We start from the raw sequence: 18,133 nt of genomic DNA, 5'->3' as shown, positions 1-18,133 counted from the left end.
GGGACAAGTTGTCCAAATAGCTCTAAAGCTACCAGGTAAAAAAATTATTACACACCTGGCTCCACTGAAATCTATGGGAGTTTCGCCATTGACTTTAGTGAGGCCAGGATTTCACCCCTATACAACAACCGCACCTACATTCTATGGAAGCTTTGTCTCATAATGTATTAAAAAACCCTTTCTCCTATCCTGAAGGTAAATTTACTGCTGATGGAAAAGTAACAGAAGTGGAGAGTGATCCACAGATGAAATAGCACTGACGAGAACAGTGCAAGCTACCCCAAATTCTGCCTGCTAATTTCTTTCCTTCTGTTTTTCCTCTCATCTGTCTAGGTTTCATATCACACTCTTCACCACAGTATCTGAGCACTTGCCTCAGCCCTGACTTGGAAGAACGACATCCAAGGATGAGACAAGAGTCCATAGGTCATTCAGTTTGACCCTTCTATTGAGACTTTTCACAAGCGTGCCAATTCAAGTTAATTTGGATGGTGGTTGTGGGTTTAGAGACCCATGTCTAGTGGTAACTAGATTGAGATCACCATATTCTTTTCAACTAGGTCACCAAACTGTCAGCAGATGGTAACAATGTTGAGTCACCAACAACTCAACCTGTCAACCCTGGGGTGAAAGGTTCTGCGTTCCCTTCCCCTTCCCTCCTTGACACGTCCTCCACATTTTTAAAACAGGTAAAGCATCTGTGTCAGGTAAAACAGGTAAAGCATTTACAGAATCCAAATTAAATAATATTGAAAATAAAAATACTTTAAACGAGCGTTAAATATAGATTACATGTGCCGTCATAGGCAGTGCATCAAAGAACCATGTGAAAAGGCCCAAACAATGACACAATGATAACTGTGACGCTGATGGTCACTGTCATTCAGCTCCTCTTCAGTTTTGCACTGGGATGAGATTGCACAGAGACAGGAAGAGGAAGGTCCTAAGAGAGATTCCAATGAGATTTTCATGGAGAATGAGCGTGGTGAGCCATCCACCAACAGAGATGCAGCAGGAACAGCCAGAGGGGGAGGAGGGGAACAAAGACAGGATCACAAAAGCCAAGGCAGGCCAAGATTGCAGGAAAGAGTCTGATTTACAGATTCAAAGGCAGAAAAAAAGTCAAAAGAAGATGCAGATGGAGTAAAAGACATATGAGATCTGGCCACGAGGACAACACTGTAGACCGGGGTAAGATCAGACTCAGGAGATTGGAGAGGGCAGAGTCAGATCAGCAGAGATCCATGATATAGCCGGAGGAGAGGACTCAAGGCAACAGATGTAGACAGCATGTTCAATGAGTGTAGAGATGAAAGGGTGAAGGGAGATGGGGCAGTAGTTTGAGTGACAGGAGAGGGTCAAGGGGGCATTTTTTGAGGCCGGGGGACACCAGGACATGCTTGGATTGTGCAGGGAATAAGCCAGAAGAGACAGAGGGGTTAAGTTGAAGGGGTCAGAGTAGAGGCAAGAGAGGTCAAGTGACAGGGAGAAGGAGGAATGGGATTTCGAGGGGGAGAAGACAAGAAGAGGAGCGGGGAATGGAGAAAGAAGGTTACGGCAGTTCTTGTCTCTTCTCAATGAATGGAAGATTGGAGCAGGCTCATTTGGGATTCAGACACATACAGATTAAAAGCATTCGGAAGACAGAAGATAAAAAAAATTTTTGCTTTTCATTCTTCTCTGGAATCTTTTCAAGGGAGTAAAAAGACATTCATGGCATCATTCAGGTTATTTCTCTTGCAGGGTTCATTATTCCACAACTCCACACTCACTACACACTCACAGCTTCAACACAATGGATTTTTTTTACTCACTGCATCAACAGACTCCCTCCTTTTCCACCTCCCTGTCCCCTACCCCAGCTCTATTTTGCTATATGTTTGTAATTTACCCGGGTGCTTCTGTGAGCATGTTATTAAAACGTATGTGAACAACTTAACTGGGTCATGAAAAATATATCCCTGGGATTGCTTATTAATGTACCATCTCAAACTGGCACATCAGGCATGTGATAAAACACTGCCACACATTTTCACTTACCATGCAAATTTCTGTTGCCACAAGATAGCAGAGTCTATTGAACCATTTCACATAGGCCTCAAGGTTACTAGTCTTTTTTTGCTCATTGAAACAAGACTGGGGGGGAAAAAAGAAAAGCACTGAATGACATAACTGTATTTTACTTAGATTTCTTGTTTGTTAAGATATATGCTACATAAAGGGAATGATTGTTGCCACTGTTTTGAAACAAATCTCTCTCTCGCACACATTGGCTTATGCATTAAGGATGGAGTTCAGAAAGTCAGTGGGTGGATGGGTATTGGCAGATATGTGCAGTTTAGCTGAGATTGTTGCTTTATACCAATCAAATAAATGTATGAAGAACAGTCCCATTTTGCTTGCAACAAATGCTCCCCAATGCAATTTATGTTGATCCTTGTTCACTGGAATATTAACAGCCATAGTACTGCAGTATTTAAAGAGCAACATCAATATAAATAAGACAAGCCCAACATTCCAGAACACATTCAGTTTGTTCCTTTGACTCCATGACTTTCCGCAGCTCAGCAAATGCAATCATCCACAGCCTTTTCCTGGACAAGAAAACTCTCTAATTGGTTAAGAGAAAGAAGGGCGAGCAAAATAAAAGACAGTTATGGCTCACCTCTTTTTAGAAAAAAAATTGTTTCTTTCTCTTATTCTCTTGTCTGTTTGGAATGTTTTCTCAGCTGACCTGGTTCTGTTTTGTAGGTTGCCTTGAAACAGGCCAATTGGATCAAGGGAAACAATCAGCAAAAGGTATTACAAGAAGTATAATTCCCTCTTTTTCAGAGTACAGTCTCTTTAGGCATGGGGACAGATCCTTAGCTAGCGTAAGCTGTCCTAGCTCCACTGACTTCAATGGATTTGTTGTCTTCAGTGGAGCGAAGACAGTTTACACCAGCTGAGGATCTGTCCCTGAGATTTTGAAAATTCAAGTCTTACAAAACCCAGCCATAACAAATGCTGGGAATTTCCTTTCTCGGACTCACAGCTTTCTACAGATCTCTGATATAGCTGTACATCTCTTAGCAGCCACTAGAGGGTATTGGTGGCTATTGATTTTTTATTTTTAAAGAGGGTCATTTCCCATCCCAACGCAGTCTAAAGCAAACGTAAGCGGAGGAATAGTCCCCCTCCTGTGTGGAATTTTCCTGGCTTCTGCACTACCCCAGTGAAGTGGGCTAGCAAAAAGATCTGAGTCCTCGCACCCACTTCCTTTACCCAGTGGCCTCCCTGCCCTTGAGGACTCCCCTTCCACTCTCCTGTCTGGCAGCGTCCTCGTAACCCCAACAAGGCTGGGCCCAGGATTCCTGGGGGGCTCGACCTCCAACCCTGCTGTGGTCACCTAGGACAGGGGCTAGGTTGTCCCCACTCCGGGGTACTCTCTCTGCACTGGGCACTTCTCTGACCCACTGACCATTACATACAAGTTAAAGCAAATGCAAGTTATTTAATCAACAATTAATTTTAAAAGAATAAGGGAAAATGGGAAAGGTTAAAGGAAACACATCAGCCCGCTCTGTGGCAGGGAACATCACAAACAGTGTCTCTGGAACATCAGGGCAGTTCACGGTCTGTTCCTTGTAAGTCCCAGGCCCCTTCTCAGGCCCTGGCCGTGCTGCAGGGATGCTGTGGGTTGGACACTTGCTCTGGTGGTGGCCACACGCTCTCAGGCTCTAAGCGGTAGGACCCTTCTTCCCAGTGTCGCCCCCGCCCTGTCGGGGTTATGATCCAAGCCTGGCCTGCAGAGCCTCTTGGCTGAGGCATCTCCCTGTGCTGGGCCTGCTGCCCAGGGTCCCCCTCGCTCTCCCCAGCTGCTCTCCGCACCCAGCTCCGGGAGACTGCTCCAGCCCCAGCTCCACTGCTCTGTCTCAGCACGGCTGCTGCTGCTCTGCCTCCAGCTCCCTGGGCTGCTTCTCTGGCCGCTCTGGTTGCTGCAGCTCTGCTCCCAGGACAGGTCTGCTCTGCAGGCTGCTTCTGTGACTCTGCTCCCAGCACTGACCTGCTTCCTGGGCTGCTTTTCTGGCCCCTCTGGCTCTCATTGCTGCAGCTCCGTTCCCAGGGCAAGTCTGCTCTCTCTGGGCTGTGCCTCTGGCTTTGGGGCTGCAGCTCTGCTCCCAGGACAGGGTCTGCTCTCTCTGGGCTGCTTTTCTGGTCCCTCTGGATCTGGCCCAGCTCTGCTCCCCAGCTTAGCTTCGGCCTCTGCTTTCTCCTTAGCTTGGCCCCACTTTGTCTGACCCAGGCAAATCCAGCTCACATGGAGGACAGGACCTCCCTGCCCTCCTGACTTCCTGATTAGCCTGCTCGCCATGTCATTCAGGCTGACCTAGCGCATTGGCCTCTGCCCATTGTTCCTGGGGGCTGTCAGTCTCAGGGTCCTGGTTTCCCATAGACCCTTCCCCTTTTAGTACTGGGAGCTTGCAAACCAAAACACCCCCACTGAATGTTAGTAAGGGGGCAACAGTCCCCTAACACAAAGATGAGTAAGAAAGTCAACAGACAGAGCTTATCTATGGGAAGCAAATCTTGATGCATGCAGAGGAATCCGTTGAAGGCACTGGGACTACTCACAGCATGTAAAGTTAAGCAAACGTCTAAGCTCAGCAATGAATCTTCACAGGAAGAGGGCCTAATATAATGCCCAAGGTGATTCAAAAATAGAATCCTGATATATGATTTTGGATGTAGAAGAGTTTAGAAATAGAAATCACTTTACTGTACTTAAGGGAAATTCTTTGCAGTGCTGACATTTCTGTTTGTTTTAAAAGAAGAATATAAATACCAATGAATAAAAGAAATGAAACAAACAAAGAATCTATTAAAGGTGCCCCAAGAGTAAGCAGCAGTAAGAGACACATGCTTTTACAAAATTGTTTACAGTCATTGCTTTTGTTATTCCTAGTGGCAATTCTTAGCCCATGTATTAATAAATCTCTTTGGGTCCTTCTGGAAAATTGGGCCTTTCGTTAAGAAACCCAGTAAGCACACTCACTTTTGGGAGTGTCTTAGGAATCAACTTGAAGTTTTTGTTTAAAGCCCACTTTTGCAAAACTTTACCATTAATAAAAAAAATTTCATTCATTCAAAAAAGAAGTAAACAAAACCAGTTTTTGGTGTAGGTGAAGGCATCCCCCTTCAGAGTTTGCAGCACAAGACAGCTGGGTTCCAGTGCATAAGAACCAGTGGGTATGACTGATTAGAAATTTACCAGCCACAAAGATTTTAGTAGAAGCTTTTCTTTATCTAAGCTGTATAAATAATAATATTTAGCACTTATAGAACCTCTTCTAGCTGCAGATATCAAAGCACTTAATAAACATTCATTAACTAAGCCTCACAAAGTCCCTGTGAGATAGGTACATTAAATATTATCCCAATTAGCAGATAAGGAAACAGAGGCAGAGAAAGGTTTTAGGGCTCCAACCAAAGCTCCCTTAAGGGAAGGTCTCCAATCAGGGCTCTATAATCTGCTTTGCTCTCACTCCTTGTAGGAGACAGAGAGGGGCAGGACACAGTGCACAGGACACTGCCAGATCCTACACAGCTGGTGTAACATACAGCAGCCTTTAGGCTATTCTAAATTTCACCTAGGGCCTCAGCTCAACCCAGGATCAAGAGAGAAGCAAAGTGGCTTAGAGCCATCTTTTCCACCCCACCTTTCTCCTCAGTACAACTGAGGACTGAGCTCAGAATTTGGTAGTTTCACATTACATGTGAAAATTTTCAGGCAGTTGTCACCCTATTCACCAGACCCTTATCTAGCCGGTGAAGACATTTCCTTCAGCTCAGTCAATACTTCAGTGCAACATAAGGTTGTCTTCATTCTTTTCTCACGCTGTTATTAAGCACTGCAGCAAAGACTGGGGCTGTTGTACAACAATACCTCAATGAGCGGATCAACGTTTAAAGAATATGTATAACCAATAACTATTTATTCCCTTTGTATTTATCTTGAAAAACTCTTGAAAATTATCTTGGCCTATTGATACAATTCATTTGGATTCTCCACCAGGCCATTATCTGTACTTTTTTCATACTCTCTGGCCTTCATTCTGTACTCTATCCTGTCCTCTGTACTTGATGTTTCTTTGCATTTGCTTCTTATCCTTAATTACTCTTTGCATTTCATTGTTTCTCCACATTGGCTTTTTGCTTTAAACTCCAGCTATATTTAATGGTAGATGACACGCAAAGCCTTTGGGCACACATTAATTTATCGCTGAACATTTCCTCTTTCCCCTCAGTCTTCTTTCCCTCTGTTGCTTCATCCAATTCAATTTCACTCATCGCCATGTTTCCCCCCAATTCTTCCAAAACTCACTCCGTTAAAATTCAGTGTCCTCATTTCATCCCTTTCTCTTTTTAATTTTACTTAGTAACCTAAATTATTACTTGCACCTGTCCATTTTCAGTCATGTCCCTCTAGGTCAAGTTCTTATCAAGTAGTTGAAACCTCATCACAATTAGTTTCTTTACATCAGAGACCTTTTTTATTGTTTGGCTATCCCACTATATTGAATACAACAGAAATGCCAATCACAGTGCGTTGGTGTGGGGGGTGCTGAACGTGGACTGGAATTTTCAATGATGACTCTCGGAGCTAGGGCAGAGGCTCTCAATCTTTCCAGACTACTGTACCCCTTTCAGGAGTCTGATTTGTCCTGCATACCCCAAATTTCATCTCACTTAAAAACTACTTGCTTACAAAATCAGACATAAAAATACAAAAGTACAGCACACTGTTACTGAAAAATTGTTTCCTTTCTCATTTTTATCATATAATTATAAAATAAACCACTTGGAATATAAATATTGTACTTTCATTTCAGTGTATAACATATTAGGTCCCTTCCAACCCTGATATTCTATGATTCTATGATATAAAGCAGTATAATCAAGTTATTGTCTGTATGAAATTTTAATTTGTACTGAATTTGCTAGTGCTTTTTATGTGTCCTGTTGTAAAAATAGGCAAATATCTAGATGAGTTGATGTACCCGCTGGAAGACCTCTGAATACCCCCAGGGGTACACATTCCCCTGGTTGAGAACCACGGAGACGCTACCAACATAGTTCCTCACCATAGTTATGCCAACAGAACCCCATAATACAGATGACATTCCACTCATGGTAGGGTTTTCTGTAGGTGCAGGAACACTACCTCCCCACGCAACGGTAGCTACATCGACAGAAGCATTCTTCTGTTGACATAGCTGCATCTTTAGTAGGGGTTAGGTCAGCACAGCTATGTTGGTCCGGGGGTTTTCATGCCCCTGACTGACATAGCTATGTCGACCTAACTTTTAAGTGTAGAGCAAGCCTTAGGTGCCTAAATTGCATCACCTTTCAATGGAACTTGCACATAACTCCTTTAGCCACCTTTGAAAAATCCCACCTCCTACACTTTAGCTATAGAAAAAACATTAGTTAGGGCCAAATACAGCAACTGATCTACTCTCAAAGCTCCCATTGATGCAATGGGAGTACTGCACACAGAATGACCACAGGATGTTAGTCAACATTAGCCACTGGCTCCAAGATTGAAAAGCTTTGCTTTAGCTCTGAGAGCAATACTTGGAGAGATATCAGGCAAATTCAGTTCTGATCTAAGTGGGAACAACTCTTTCCCCATTCTTCTAAGTATATATTGGTCCCGCCACTCCATACAGGGGTGACAAGGGGCTGCCACAGCTCAGCTGGGTAAGGCAAAGGCCATTGCCACTGGAACAGAAAACACATAAAACAAGCTGCTGTCTTTAAAATAAAAGATCTGGGACTTTAGCCAAGCCCAGTGCTAAGAGCCTGATCCTGCAAGGTGCTGAGCACCCTCAGCTCTCACTGAAGTCAATGGAAGTCATGAAACTGACTTTGTCATTTTTTTCGGTGTTGACATTCTTTTCTTCAGGTTTGGAGATGCATAGGTAGGAGGGCAGGGCAAGCAACCTGGTCTCATTTCCCCAGCAGGAGTGCCAGGGGGACTGCAGGTGAAAGGGGTGGGGAGGGGCCCCAGCTTGCTCTGGCCCAGGGCCCCACAAAACCCTAATCCGCCCCTGTGAATAGGAACACAGGACATAGCACTGGAAGGGACCTCCTGGGTCACTGCGTGCAGACCTCTGCTTTTGCAAGCAACCCACCCTATAACCCCAGCTGTTTTTATCCTTTTAAATTTTCTTCTGGGCCAGCATGGGACTACAACTGTACCCAAGAAAGGGGCAGTTTAGTGTTTTAATTTGTTTATGGAATAGAGTCAGATCCCATCGATGCTCCAACTTTTCACTGTGTTGTAACTGCTTTGGCAAAAGCCATGCAATATGCAGGTCCCCTGACTCAGTTGTAGGTTAAAATGGGGCTTTAGCATTTTGCTATCATTAAATCCTGGCAGAGATTTGTCGACAGAAGTTGCTAAATATCCTGCGTAAAATGTGATAATTTTTAGTCTATCTTCCATGCATTGGCAAAACTTCCTTGGAGACAGGAGAGTTATGAGAGTTACCAAGGACAGAAGAGAACTCCCAAATGATTTTGAATCTGTTTTAACTAACTCAGTTTTTGCCTATGCTGATAACAGATGTCATTTCCCCAGTAATCGAAAGCCCTGCCAGTAATTTTTCCATTAAGAAAGTCTCCTTAAGACACTTCTAAGTACAATCAGGCACTTTTGTGATCACATATTTTTGCAGAATCATTTACATCGATTACTTTTACTGTTTGTGGCGTTCTGACACCTCTCTGACACCAAAGCTCCTTTATGAATATGAAGAATACTATTAGTTCTTATAGTACCAAAGCAATAATTTCACCCAATTCCACTCCCTCTGAAACCAAGGGTAAAATTCCTCTTTACTTCAATGACAGCAGGACTGGGCCCACTACTACACCTATTACTTGGCCAGGATGGAGACGTTATCACTCCACTGGAGCTACAGTACAAACTATTTCAATGCCCATTATCTGGCCAATATTAAAAACAGATTATCTGCTGCTATTTCCATCAGTTAAGGGTGAAATTCTGCCAGTGTGTGTGTGTGAGTGTGTGGCGGGGAGGCCAAGTGAACTCAAAAGGAGCCCCCATGGAATGCTGACAGCAGGATTTGGCCTTATCTTGACCTGTTCTTTTTTTTTGGTGGTAGTAGTACAGAAAGGTTTCAAAACTATCACTCTGCCGCAGTGAAGTCACTTTCCTTATTGATGAAGCATCAGCAGCTCTGTCAATGTGCTTGCTCGGATCCAAACCCCACAGGAGTCAGTGGAAAGACTCCCATTGACTTCAGTGGGCTTTGGATCTGGCCCTAAGATCCCAATCCTGCATGCCATTCCCTACGATCCCTTGGGCTCCAAACTGTTATGTAAAGAGAAGAAGATGGTGATGATAATGATGATTACGCTCACTCATAACAGACCAATTCATTAATATGGTATCTGGACACATTCTGTGAGTGTTACATGTATGTTACAGATACGAGAAGAGACAGCTAGTGGCCTGAACACCACAGGGCTACATATCTAGTGGTCTCTAAAGGTGGCCAGTCTGAGGCTGGGACATATTTCCAGCAGGAGGGAATTTCAAAGGCAATGATCCACCAATAAGAATCTTGACCATGAGCTCCATCCACACTGCATCATTAGACTAAGGGCTTGTCTACATTACCACTTAAGTTGATGTAAGTTACGTCACACGGGGTGTGAAAAAGCCACCCCGCGAGTGATGTAATTTACATCGACTTAAAGGGGTGTCTCCACCATGCTTGTCGAGGATGTAGCGCAGTAGTGAAGACAAGCCCTAAGCATGTGCACTGCCTGTAGCGTGGCCCTAATCCACACATTTCCCAGTCACAGTTAGTTTTACACTCTCACTCAAACCAGTTCATCTAGAACAAAACAAATAATTGCAAGAGACACTTTCCATGGTGACACAGCCTACCTTGGTACTGTCCAAAGAGTCTTTGTGTACAAACGCCTGCACAAATTCTTCAGGCCCAATGTGACTGAGCCTTTCCTTTTGAGAGAGAGAGAGAGCAAGAGTAATCTCCAGAATCTCTTATTTTTGGCTTTGCAAGACTTCAGCTTTACTAGCCAAGTTTTGGCATCAGGTTGAAATGGGACTTTAATGAAGTGCTATGCAGCCAGCAAGTTTCCCACTTTAATTTTCATAAAAACAATCAATGTTACTGCAACAGAAACAGAGGAGTGATAAACAGGGGAGAATAAAATCATCTCACTACCTCCAGCCAACAGAATATAAATAGCTTGTGGTGGTGATAAACCACACTGAAGACCTGTCTGTATTGTTCATAAAACGGAGGGCTCATGACCTAGTGGTGAAGTCACTGGGCTGGGAGCCATTAGACCTGGGTTCTGTTCCTGGCTTTGCTGCTGACCTGCTGTGTAACTTTGGGTGAGTCACTGCCCCTCTCAGTATCTCCATTTCCCTGCCCATAAAAGGGGGATAAACAATGTGATCTCCAGTGATAAGTAAAAGCTAAGTACATATTGCTTTGGCCCTTACTACTACTGTGCTTGCTGAAGGGGGCCAAAGGTAGCCTGGTGCCCAAGCGTACTGACTGTATGCAAATGGAGGAAATATGGCAATGAAGATGCATGCACCTAAATACCAGGAGAGCATCATTCCAGTGTCAAAATTAGAAGTAAATAATGTATTGAACTGACAGTTAAAGGACTAGGGATGTCCAATAGCTATAAAACTCCGGCATATCCTCATACATCTCAACTCTCACTGCCTAGGAGGGACAGTTGTGTTCTTTTCCCCCCATCATGACTAAGTGTCACTAGAATGGCAAGAGGCGTTACAGGTTAAAAAAGAAGCTAGTGTTTGCGATCCTGCCTGCACAGGATATCAGTTTAGCTCCCCAAAGAATCAGGCTCCCTGACACAAGCTCAAAGGGAGCACAAAGTAATATTTGCTTGGCATTAGCTCTGCATGTTTGGTCGAAATGAGACATTTCACAGGGAAAGGATTTCATTTGGAAAGGAATGATCATTGCAAACGATGAGTGCTCCTGTCCTACAGCTAACAAAGCTTCTCCTTCTACGCTGGAGAGAGCTACTTCCTACTGCCCCATAGCTTTGTCTCTGGGATTTGCTGACTGTCAATACATTTCAAATGGATTTAGAAAGCATGAAGTAAGATGTGATATTTTACAGGAGTTGACATCGGCATCACAACTGATTATACCAAGGCTGGCTGCTACTAAGTTCTTAATGAACTGAGCCCTACAGGCCAAGTTCTGATCTTGGTTACATTCGTGTCACTCCCTTTGACTTGCACATGTGCCCAAGGTCACACTTTATCCAATATGTGGAAGTAGGATAGAACATTAGTTACATTAGCTACCTCTTGTTATTATCATGCCAATGTGGCCTAGTGGGTAGAGCACCAGACTGGGTCTCCGGAGACCTGGGTTCTAGTTCGAGCTCTTCTGTTGGCCTGTTGGGTGACCTTGGGCAAGTCACTTCCTCTCTGAGTGCCTCAGTTTCCTCATCTGTAAAATGGAAATAATGATACTGACCTCCTTTGTAAAGCTCTTTGAGTCTACTGATAAAAAGCTCTATAGAAGAGTGTGGCAGCCAGGCTGGAACACAATGGCCCTTGCCATGAGCTGAGTGTCAGCCTTTAAATGGTTAAACAATAAACTCAAAATCTGGCTGTAGGTGCCTTTAATTATTGAACTAACACAAATGGTAACTGCTTAGTCACAGTGCGTTATGACCCAGGCTTGTGAACTAGTACAGTGATTCTCAACCATGGATCACTGCAGTCGCATCATCTCATTTTAGAGTCAAGTTGTTCTGTGGGGAAAAAAACAAACAAACAAACCCTGCCACAAAAGGCTTCTGCAGTCTCTGGTGCTGTTTAGTTAGAGCTCCAGAAAGCTAGGAGGGCCAAAGTCACATATGCTGAAAACCAACCTTTTGGTTGGTGGATCCTATAGATGAAGCCTATAATTCATGGGTTTCCTTCCTAGAGATTCCTCTTGGAGAAGTAGAATATGGCCAACTGTGGGATTAGAAAACTTTCGAGTTCCATAATATTCCCCCCAACCCTTCATCCCTACACAGTTTCACCTTTTTTTTTTCTTTAAAGTTATTTTCCATTCAGGTGAACAGAAAAAAATAGGCTTAGGGCTCCAGAAGTGAACAGTGCCCTCCCAGGTTTAAGCTTAAGGGTATCAAGAGGTTTGAGGACAGATGCAGCGTTGTGGAGCAGCAGTGAGGTTCTGATGCACCACCACATAATCTGATGCCCAAATAAATCTGTTAGTCTTTAGAGTGCCACCAGACTCCTGGGGGTTTTTTCACATAATCTTTGAAAGGAGGAGGTAGGACACCCATGCGGTGGACCTGACATTGCACGGGAGAGAAGGCTTCGGGTCACCCAACCACCTTGAAGAAACTGCCCCCGTCACCGCCAGAAGAGGGAGCAACAATCATCAAAAGTCTGCTGAGGAGTGGATTGGGTGGGGAGAAGGGAGACAGTAGGACTGGGTGGGCGCACAGGTACCTGAAGTCTCATAAGTTCAGGTCTATGAAACTGAGGAAGGAAAAACACCAACAAACGAAGATGCTTGTGTAGCAGAAAATTGGGTCTGAGCAATATTAAAGCTTGAATATGGAACAAAATTGGGATGAAAGAGGTCAGCCATTCCACAGCACCTTCCATTCAAGGGGCTCAAAGCACTTTGCAAATGGAACTGAACTAAATTCACCGGGAAGCAGATGAGCAAACTGAGGGAGAGGAAGAGGTTAAGTGACCTGCTCATAGTCACAGGACGACGCACATACCCTGCTTCTCAGTCCTCCGCTCTAATCCACTAACCATGCTTCTTCCTGCAGTATTGATACTGTGCTAACTATGCTGCAGCAGCATATGTATTTCACTTGGGTTTTGACGACACAGCTACTGCTGGGCTTTAAAATGCCACCTTTGAAATCAAAGTTAGGAATTCCACATGTGTTGCACTTACCAATTCCACATGTGTTAGCTGCTGAGCCAGAGTGTAAGGGTCACTACAGACGGTCAGGATTTCTCTCTGAATTGACGGCGGTTTACTTTTAAAGGCAACCAGCTTGTCAGAGACAGCAGCACTGATCTTGACTATTCCTTCCTGCCCATGGCTAAGGGTTGCAAGCTTCTGATTCAGGGCTTGCAAAAGCTGATTCATCCTTTTCCAGTAGGCCTGGAGAGGAAAAACAAAAACTAAGGAGGAGATAAACATACAAAAGCCACAGGCCTCGACAATGGTGTATTTTAATTTTCCTACCCCAAAATATCCATAAACTAGCACTGGGCTACCATCTGATTTTCACCAAGACGATTTCAGAACAGCCAGTCGACTTAATTATAGTTCTGCCCGCCAGCTCTGCACCACAGAATCAGCCTCCAGGCAGGTGTGCAAGCAAGCTGTGCTCCTTTGTGCCAGCCCAACCCATTGACCAGCGCCACCACAGACTGGCCAGCAAGGATGATAAAAGGATCAGGAAAGAGAGGTGGAGCCACTAAAGTGAGCAGCTCCAGATTTCGACCAATTGTAACAGACAGCAGAAGTTGGCCCTTAATTTCCATTTAGTAGTTGCCATGCCAAGGACTCTACTTCTTAGCGATGGCTTGTCATAATGAATATGGCTAATGCTATTCATAGCTCTCTCCATCCCTCTGTTTTGCACAACGTCCCAACACAGCGGGGCTCGCTGCTTGCAATGGATGGCCATGTCAGGAAGGACGGAGCACTTCATAGATGTGAGCAGTTAATACACAAATAGTTCATTTCTTTAAGCAAAGCTTATATTATTGTATTCCTATCACAGCAACACACTCGGGAGGCATAGTCATTCCTGGGCAGCCTAGGCTGATGTCAGATGTGGTGCTATACATGTCATACTGCAACCTAGAGGAGCTGGGGGTCACGAAAGAGGGGCTGGAATGCTCTTGGAACACACCCATGACTGACAGATGCAAATGCTGTAAAACTGAAACACCTGGGAAATGGTTTGATGGATTCTCTAGACAGAGATTTTCATTTAATAAGGCCAGGCCGGAATCGATGGGAACATTTCACAGCTGTGAAATGTTCCAAGGATGAAAGTCCCTGGGAGCCGCTCAGCTTAGCTGCGCGTGGCCACACAAAGCTCTCCCCTCCCCTGCATCCTGAAGTACGGCAGAGCAGGGCAATGCTCCGTGGGCTCACCTTGCTGTTGTTTTAAGCATAAGTTATGCGTGCACTCGCTGTTTGTTGATGGCAGCACATCCCCCAGCTGCGGTGGACTGGTCCCTACTCACTTGCACACACCATGGGCACTTGGGGCATGGTTTGCAGGCTGGCTTATTAGCAACTATACCTCACAGCACATTCTGATGTGCTACAGAGGGATACTTATCTGGCTGCTTGTAAGAAGGAGAACCCCCTACTCCTCATCCAAATGGAGAAAATTTAGCCTACATATATTTTATATGTTACTGAGCTAACACAGTGCAGCTCTCTTTGTCCCTCTCTATGGCAAAACTAGGTATAGCAGTTTGAGTCTGCAATTGCCTCTGAGCTTTGATCCTTCAGTTTAAGCAGTAAAACCGTGAGTTTCTAGACAGAGAGGCCCTGGGTTCAATCCTGCAGATGATTCATTCAAGGAGGTTGCTACATAAACATGATCTGGGATCTAAAGACCGCTTTGCAGTTCACTCACAGCTACACTGTAACCACCGGCAAACCTCCCAAACACATTCTAAGAACATATCACATAGCAGTTTCCCCTTGGAAGAGACACAATCAATGTTTTGTATTCCTGGCGCTCACATTTTAAGTGGGCAATTCCTCAGGGCCCAGGCTCAGTGGGTGTGGTCCATGTGCTCATTACTTCAAGGAATAAAATAAGGTGCTTACACCCACTCTGCTTTCACTACAATCAAGGTGAGAGGCTGCAAATCCCTAGCACATCTACAGCACTTCAAAGCCTGCCATAAGACTTTCATTATTTCTCTGTCAGTTAATGGCTTTTCTAACAGAAGGAAAGAGATACTGAGTTTGCTCATTCTGCTCATGTGAGTAGCCTGCATCATTCAATGGACTGCAGCAAGTCAGGTGAACAGGATTTGGCTTTACTATTCCTTAATCAGTAGCTGGGGAGCATGAATCAGCATTCACGTCGCACTCCCCATCAGTACCCAGCCCAGGCTGGGGAAGCTAATGATCCAACCAGCGGACCAAATTCAGGCCACGTGCCAGCTGAGGGCTGTTGCACATACGCTAGGAAGAATCAGTAGCTGATGAGCCTAGTATACTGTGAAGACCTTGAGGGGTGGGTAGGTAACTCTTGGAAATCGCTGGACACGCATTCTATTTCAAAATAATGCTGCTTAGGTATCACTGGGTTTTTTGCCTCTCTCTTCATTCTCTGGCCTTGTCTACACTACAAAGTAGTGTCAGCAAAAGTTATGCTGCTTTAGGCTATGTCTACACTGGCAATTGAGTGACAAAACTTTTGTTGTTCAGAGGTGCTAGCCACCCCAGCTCCCGAAAGACAAAAGTCTTGCCACGGCAAGTGTCAGTGTGAACACGCGTCCTGTTGACAACGCGAACGCCGCTCGTTGGGGGTGGAAGTATTCTGTCGGCACAAAAGTGGCTACGCTGCCCGACTTTCAGCGGCTGTGTCAACTTGGCCATGTCACTAAAAGCTGTGTAGTGTAGACATAGCCTTAATTAAAGCGCTTTAATTAAAATCACTGTTGCATGTCCACAATAGCTCCTTGTGTCAGCAGAGCGCATCCACACTAGCAGCTCTTGCATCGACCCAGAGAGCTCAGCATGGTGGGCAGCTATCCCACTGTGCAACTGGCTGCCAGGTGCTTTGGGAAGGGTTTGCAATGCCTCATGGGGCAGGCACAGGGTCACATGATGCAGGTTTCTCAATCCCATCCTTCCAGGGAGCATCCTAGTAGATTGTCAGCGGCTTTTTCAACTGAAGTGTGCATCCGATGAAGTGAGCTGTAGCTCACGAAAGCTCATGCTCAAATAAATTGGTTAGTCTCTAAGGTGCCACAAGTACTCCTTTTCTTTTTACAAGGCCTTTGTTACTAAGGCTACTTCTATGAAAACAAGAACCTTTGTTTCGTTAGATAACAAAGATTTTTCCAGCATGCTGCTTACTGGCTCTGATGCAAGAGAGCTCACCAAACTTCTCTCTCATATGTCACCAGGTGCCCAGAAGGCAGAGCTTTTGGTTACCGCAGACTGGGCTGGCTCTGGAGCAGTGAAGGGTGTCTGAACATTTTCTGTGGTTTATGCCCATATGGGCTTGCACACGTCTCTGCTGGTTTTGAATCTCAGTGAATAGATCTGGTTGAAAAATGGGTTTCTCTCTCCCTGCAGAAAATGTTGATTTTTCAGTAGAAATTCAAATACCAAGACATTTTGGCTGGAAATCAAAATATTTCCATTTTTGACTGAAGTATTTTGGTTTTGGGGCATTTGTTTTTCAGAAAGAAAAAGTCTACAGAAAGCAGACAATTTTTGGAAAAATGTTTCACTCAGTTGAAAATCCAATTTTCCATTAAAATAAAATGTTTTGACAAAAATTTTATGTATCCTACCTCTAGGATAACCAATTCCTGACTGTTTTTATGCAAAGCAATAAACCAACCCAGCATTTCTTGAACAATTCAGGAACATTAGCAAACCTTTTCACAAACCTTGGTCTACATTTGTAGTTTCCCCGCTTTTGTAGTGAACATTTCACACAGATGTAGAAATAGGCCACAGAAAACAAAGATTCATATAAATGTCCCAGATAATATATAAAGAAGAGAGTGACACTGAACATACATAAGCAGGAATATTTCTAAATAAAATTTCTCCAAGAAACTCATTGAAAAAAGAGAGTTACACTCATTTTGCTCAGTGCATTTCCTTGTATTTGTGAACTGCCTTATAGCTTTTGCCATCACAGAAGGATTTCCAGCCTTGTTTAAACTGTAATCAGCAATTGAAAATAACGTTTTAAATTAGATTCAACACTATATTTTGGAATACTCCTGCTGGTAAACATCTTGCCACAAAGTGACACTTGATGATATAGGAGCTAAGTGCTAGAGTAGAGAGCATGCCATCCTACACTGCTTTGCTGCTAGCTTAACAATTAAAAGAAGAGTGCTATTGTTTAATATTTAAACAAAATGTTTAATTCTTAACCAGGAATCTTCAGAAGACAGAGCCCCGCAGGTGGCTCAGGAGCTCAAAATTTTAATTAAAACTTCTCTCTCTAAATGCAAATGACAACACATGGCAAGCAACCATTCTCAGCATGTGTACCTTTATGAACACTACACAGAGCCCTTAGAAACCAGACTGTACAAAGGACAGGAGAATATCCTGTAGGGGAAAATCCTGCAGTAGCCTAAGGGAATGGACTAGATGACCTAATAGCTCCTTTCCATCTCTGATTTCTGAGATTCATAGTGCTGGCAGCTTTCTTTCAAACAAGCAGAACCAACAGCACGGTGCCTCTTTCATGCTGTTTCTCCAAAAGGAAATTTGCATTTGTAGGATGGGAGTTCTTCCTTAAGTTAATTATAGCGTTTGTTCAGGCGTAATCTCTTGTAATTACAGCTCACATTAATATTTGAAACAACAATGATTTGGGCCAGATTCAGAGATGCACTGAGCTCCCCCGGGACACCTCCCAACTCCCAGCAAAGGGAACGGGAGGTGCAGGGGCTCAGAAGTTACAGGCATACAGCAACTGTTCAGGGCTGGGCCTTTCATTTATGTGGCAAAGAAGTAAAAGTTTATATGCCAAAGGCTAATCTCTCTCGTGTTTTTAGCTCTTTTTCAGCACTGCTGCTTAAAATAAAGTATCAATTTTTAATTAGATGTCTTGCAGCAGAAAACTCGTCTGTTCCTAGCCTCTCTCCTGTTCCTTCCTTTCCAAATTACTCTACTATATGACGTTGACATATTTCCGGCAGCTTCTTCCTTCAACTACAAAAGATCGGTGGACACAAATCCCCTTCTTAGTCAACTGGCAGGAGAGTGGAGTAAACTGTTTAACTATCTGCAGAAGCCCTCCTCTCCCCTTAGTCAGA

The 18,133-nt window shown here is 44.1% G+C and overlaps 1 protein-coding gene across 12 annotated transcripts in view; it reads right to left on the bottom strand.

The window, feature by feature from the left end:
- RASGEF1C (RasGEF domain family member 1C) overlaps positions 1–18,133 on the bottom strand; it is a 116,516-nt gene that overhangs the window by 18,878 nt on the left and 79,505 nt on the right. For 9 of the 12 annotated variants that reach the window (XM_073355426.1, XM_073355428.1, XM_073355427.1 and 6 more), the window contains 3 exons: positions 13,026–13,238; positions 9,965–10,039; positions 2,041–2,136 (listed from right to left, as the gene is read on the bottom strand). In XM_073355426.1, the coding sequence (XP_073211527.1) occupies positions 2,041–2,136; positions 9,965–10,039; positions 13,026–13,238 (384 nt within the window). The remainder of the gene's footprint in view (positions 1–2,040; positions 2,137–9,964; positions 10,040–13,025; positions 13,239–18,133) is intronic. The other 3 variants (XM_073355433.1, XM_073355435.1, XM_073355437.1) reach the window with 3 other exon arrangements.

The sequence above is a fragment of the Lepidochelys kempii genome, chromosome 8 (assembly GCF_965140265.1).
Source record: "Lepidochelys kempii isolate rLepKem1 chromosome 8, rLepKem1.hap2, whole genome shotgun sequence".
Taxonomy (NCBI): domain Eukaryota; kingdom Metazoa; phylum Chordata; order Testudines; family Cheloniidae; genus Lepidochelys; species Lepidochelys kempii.
This window is presented reverse-complemented; position numbering and strand designations above follow the sequence as displayed.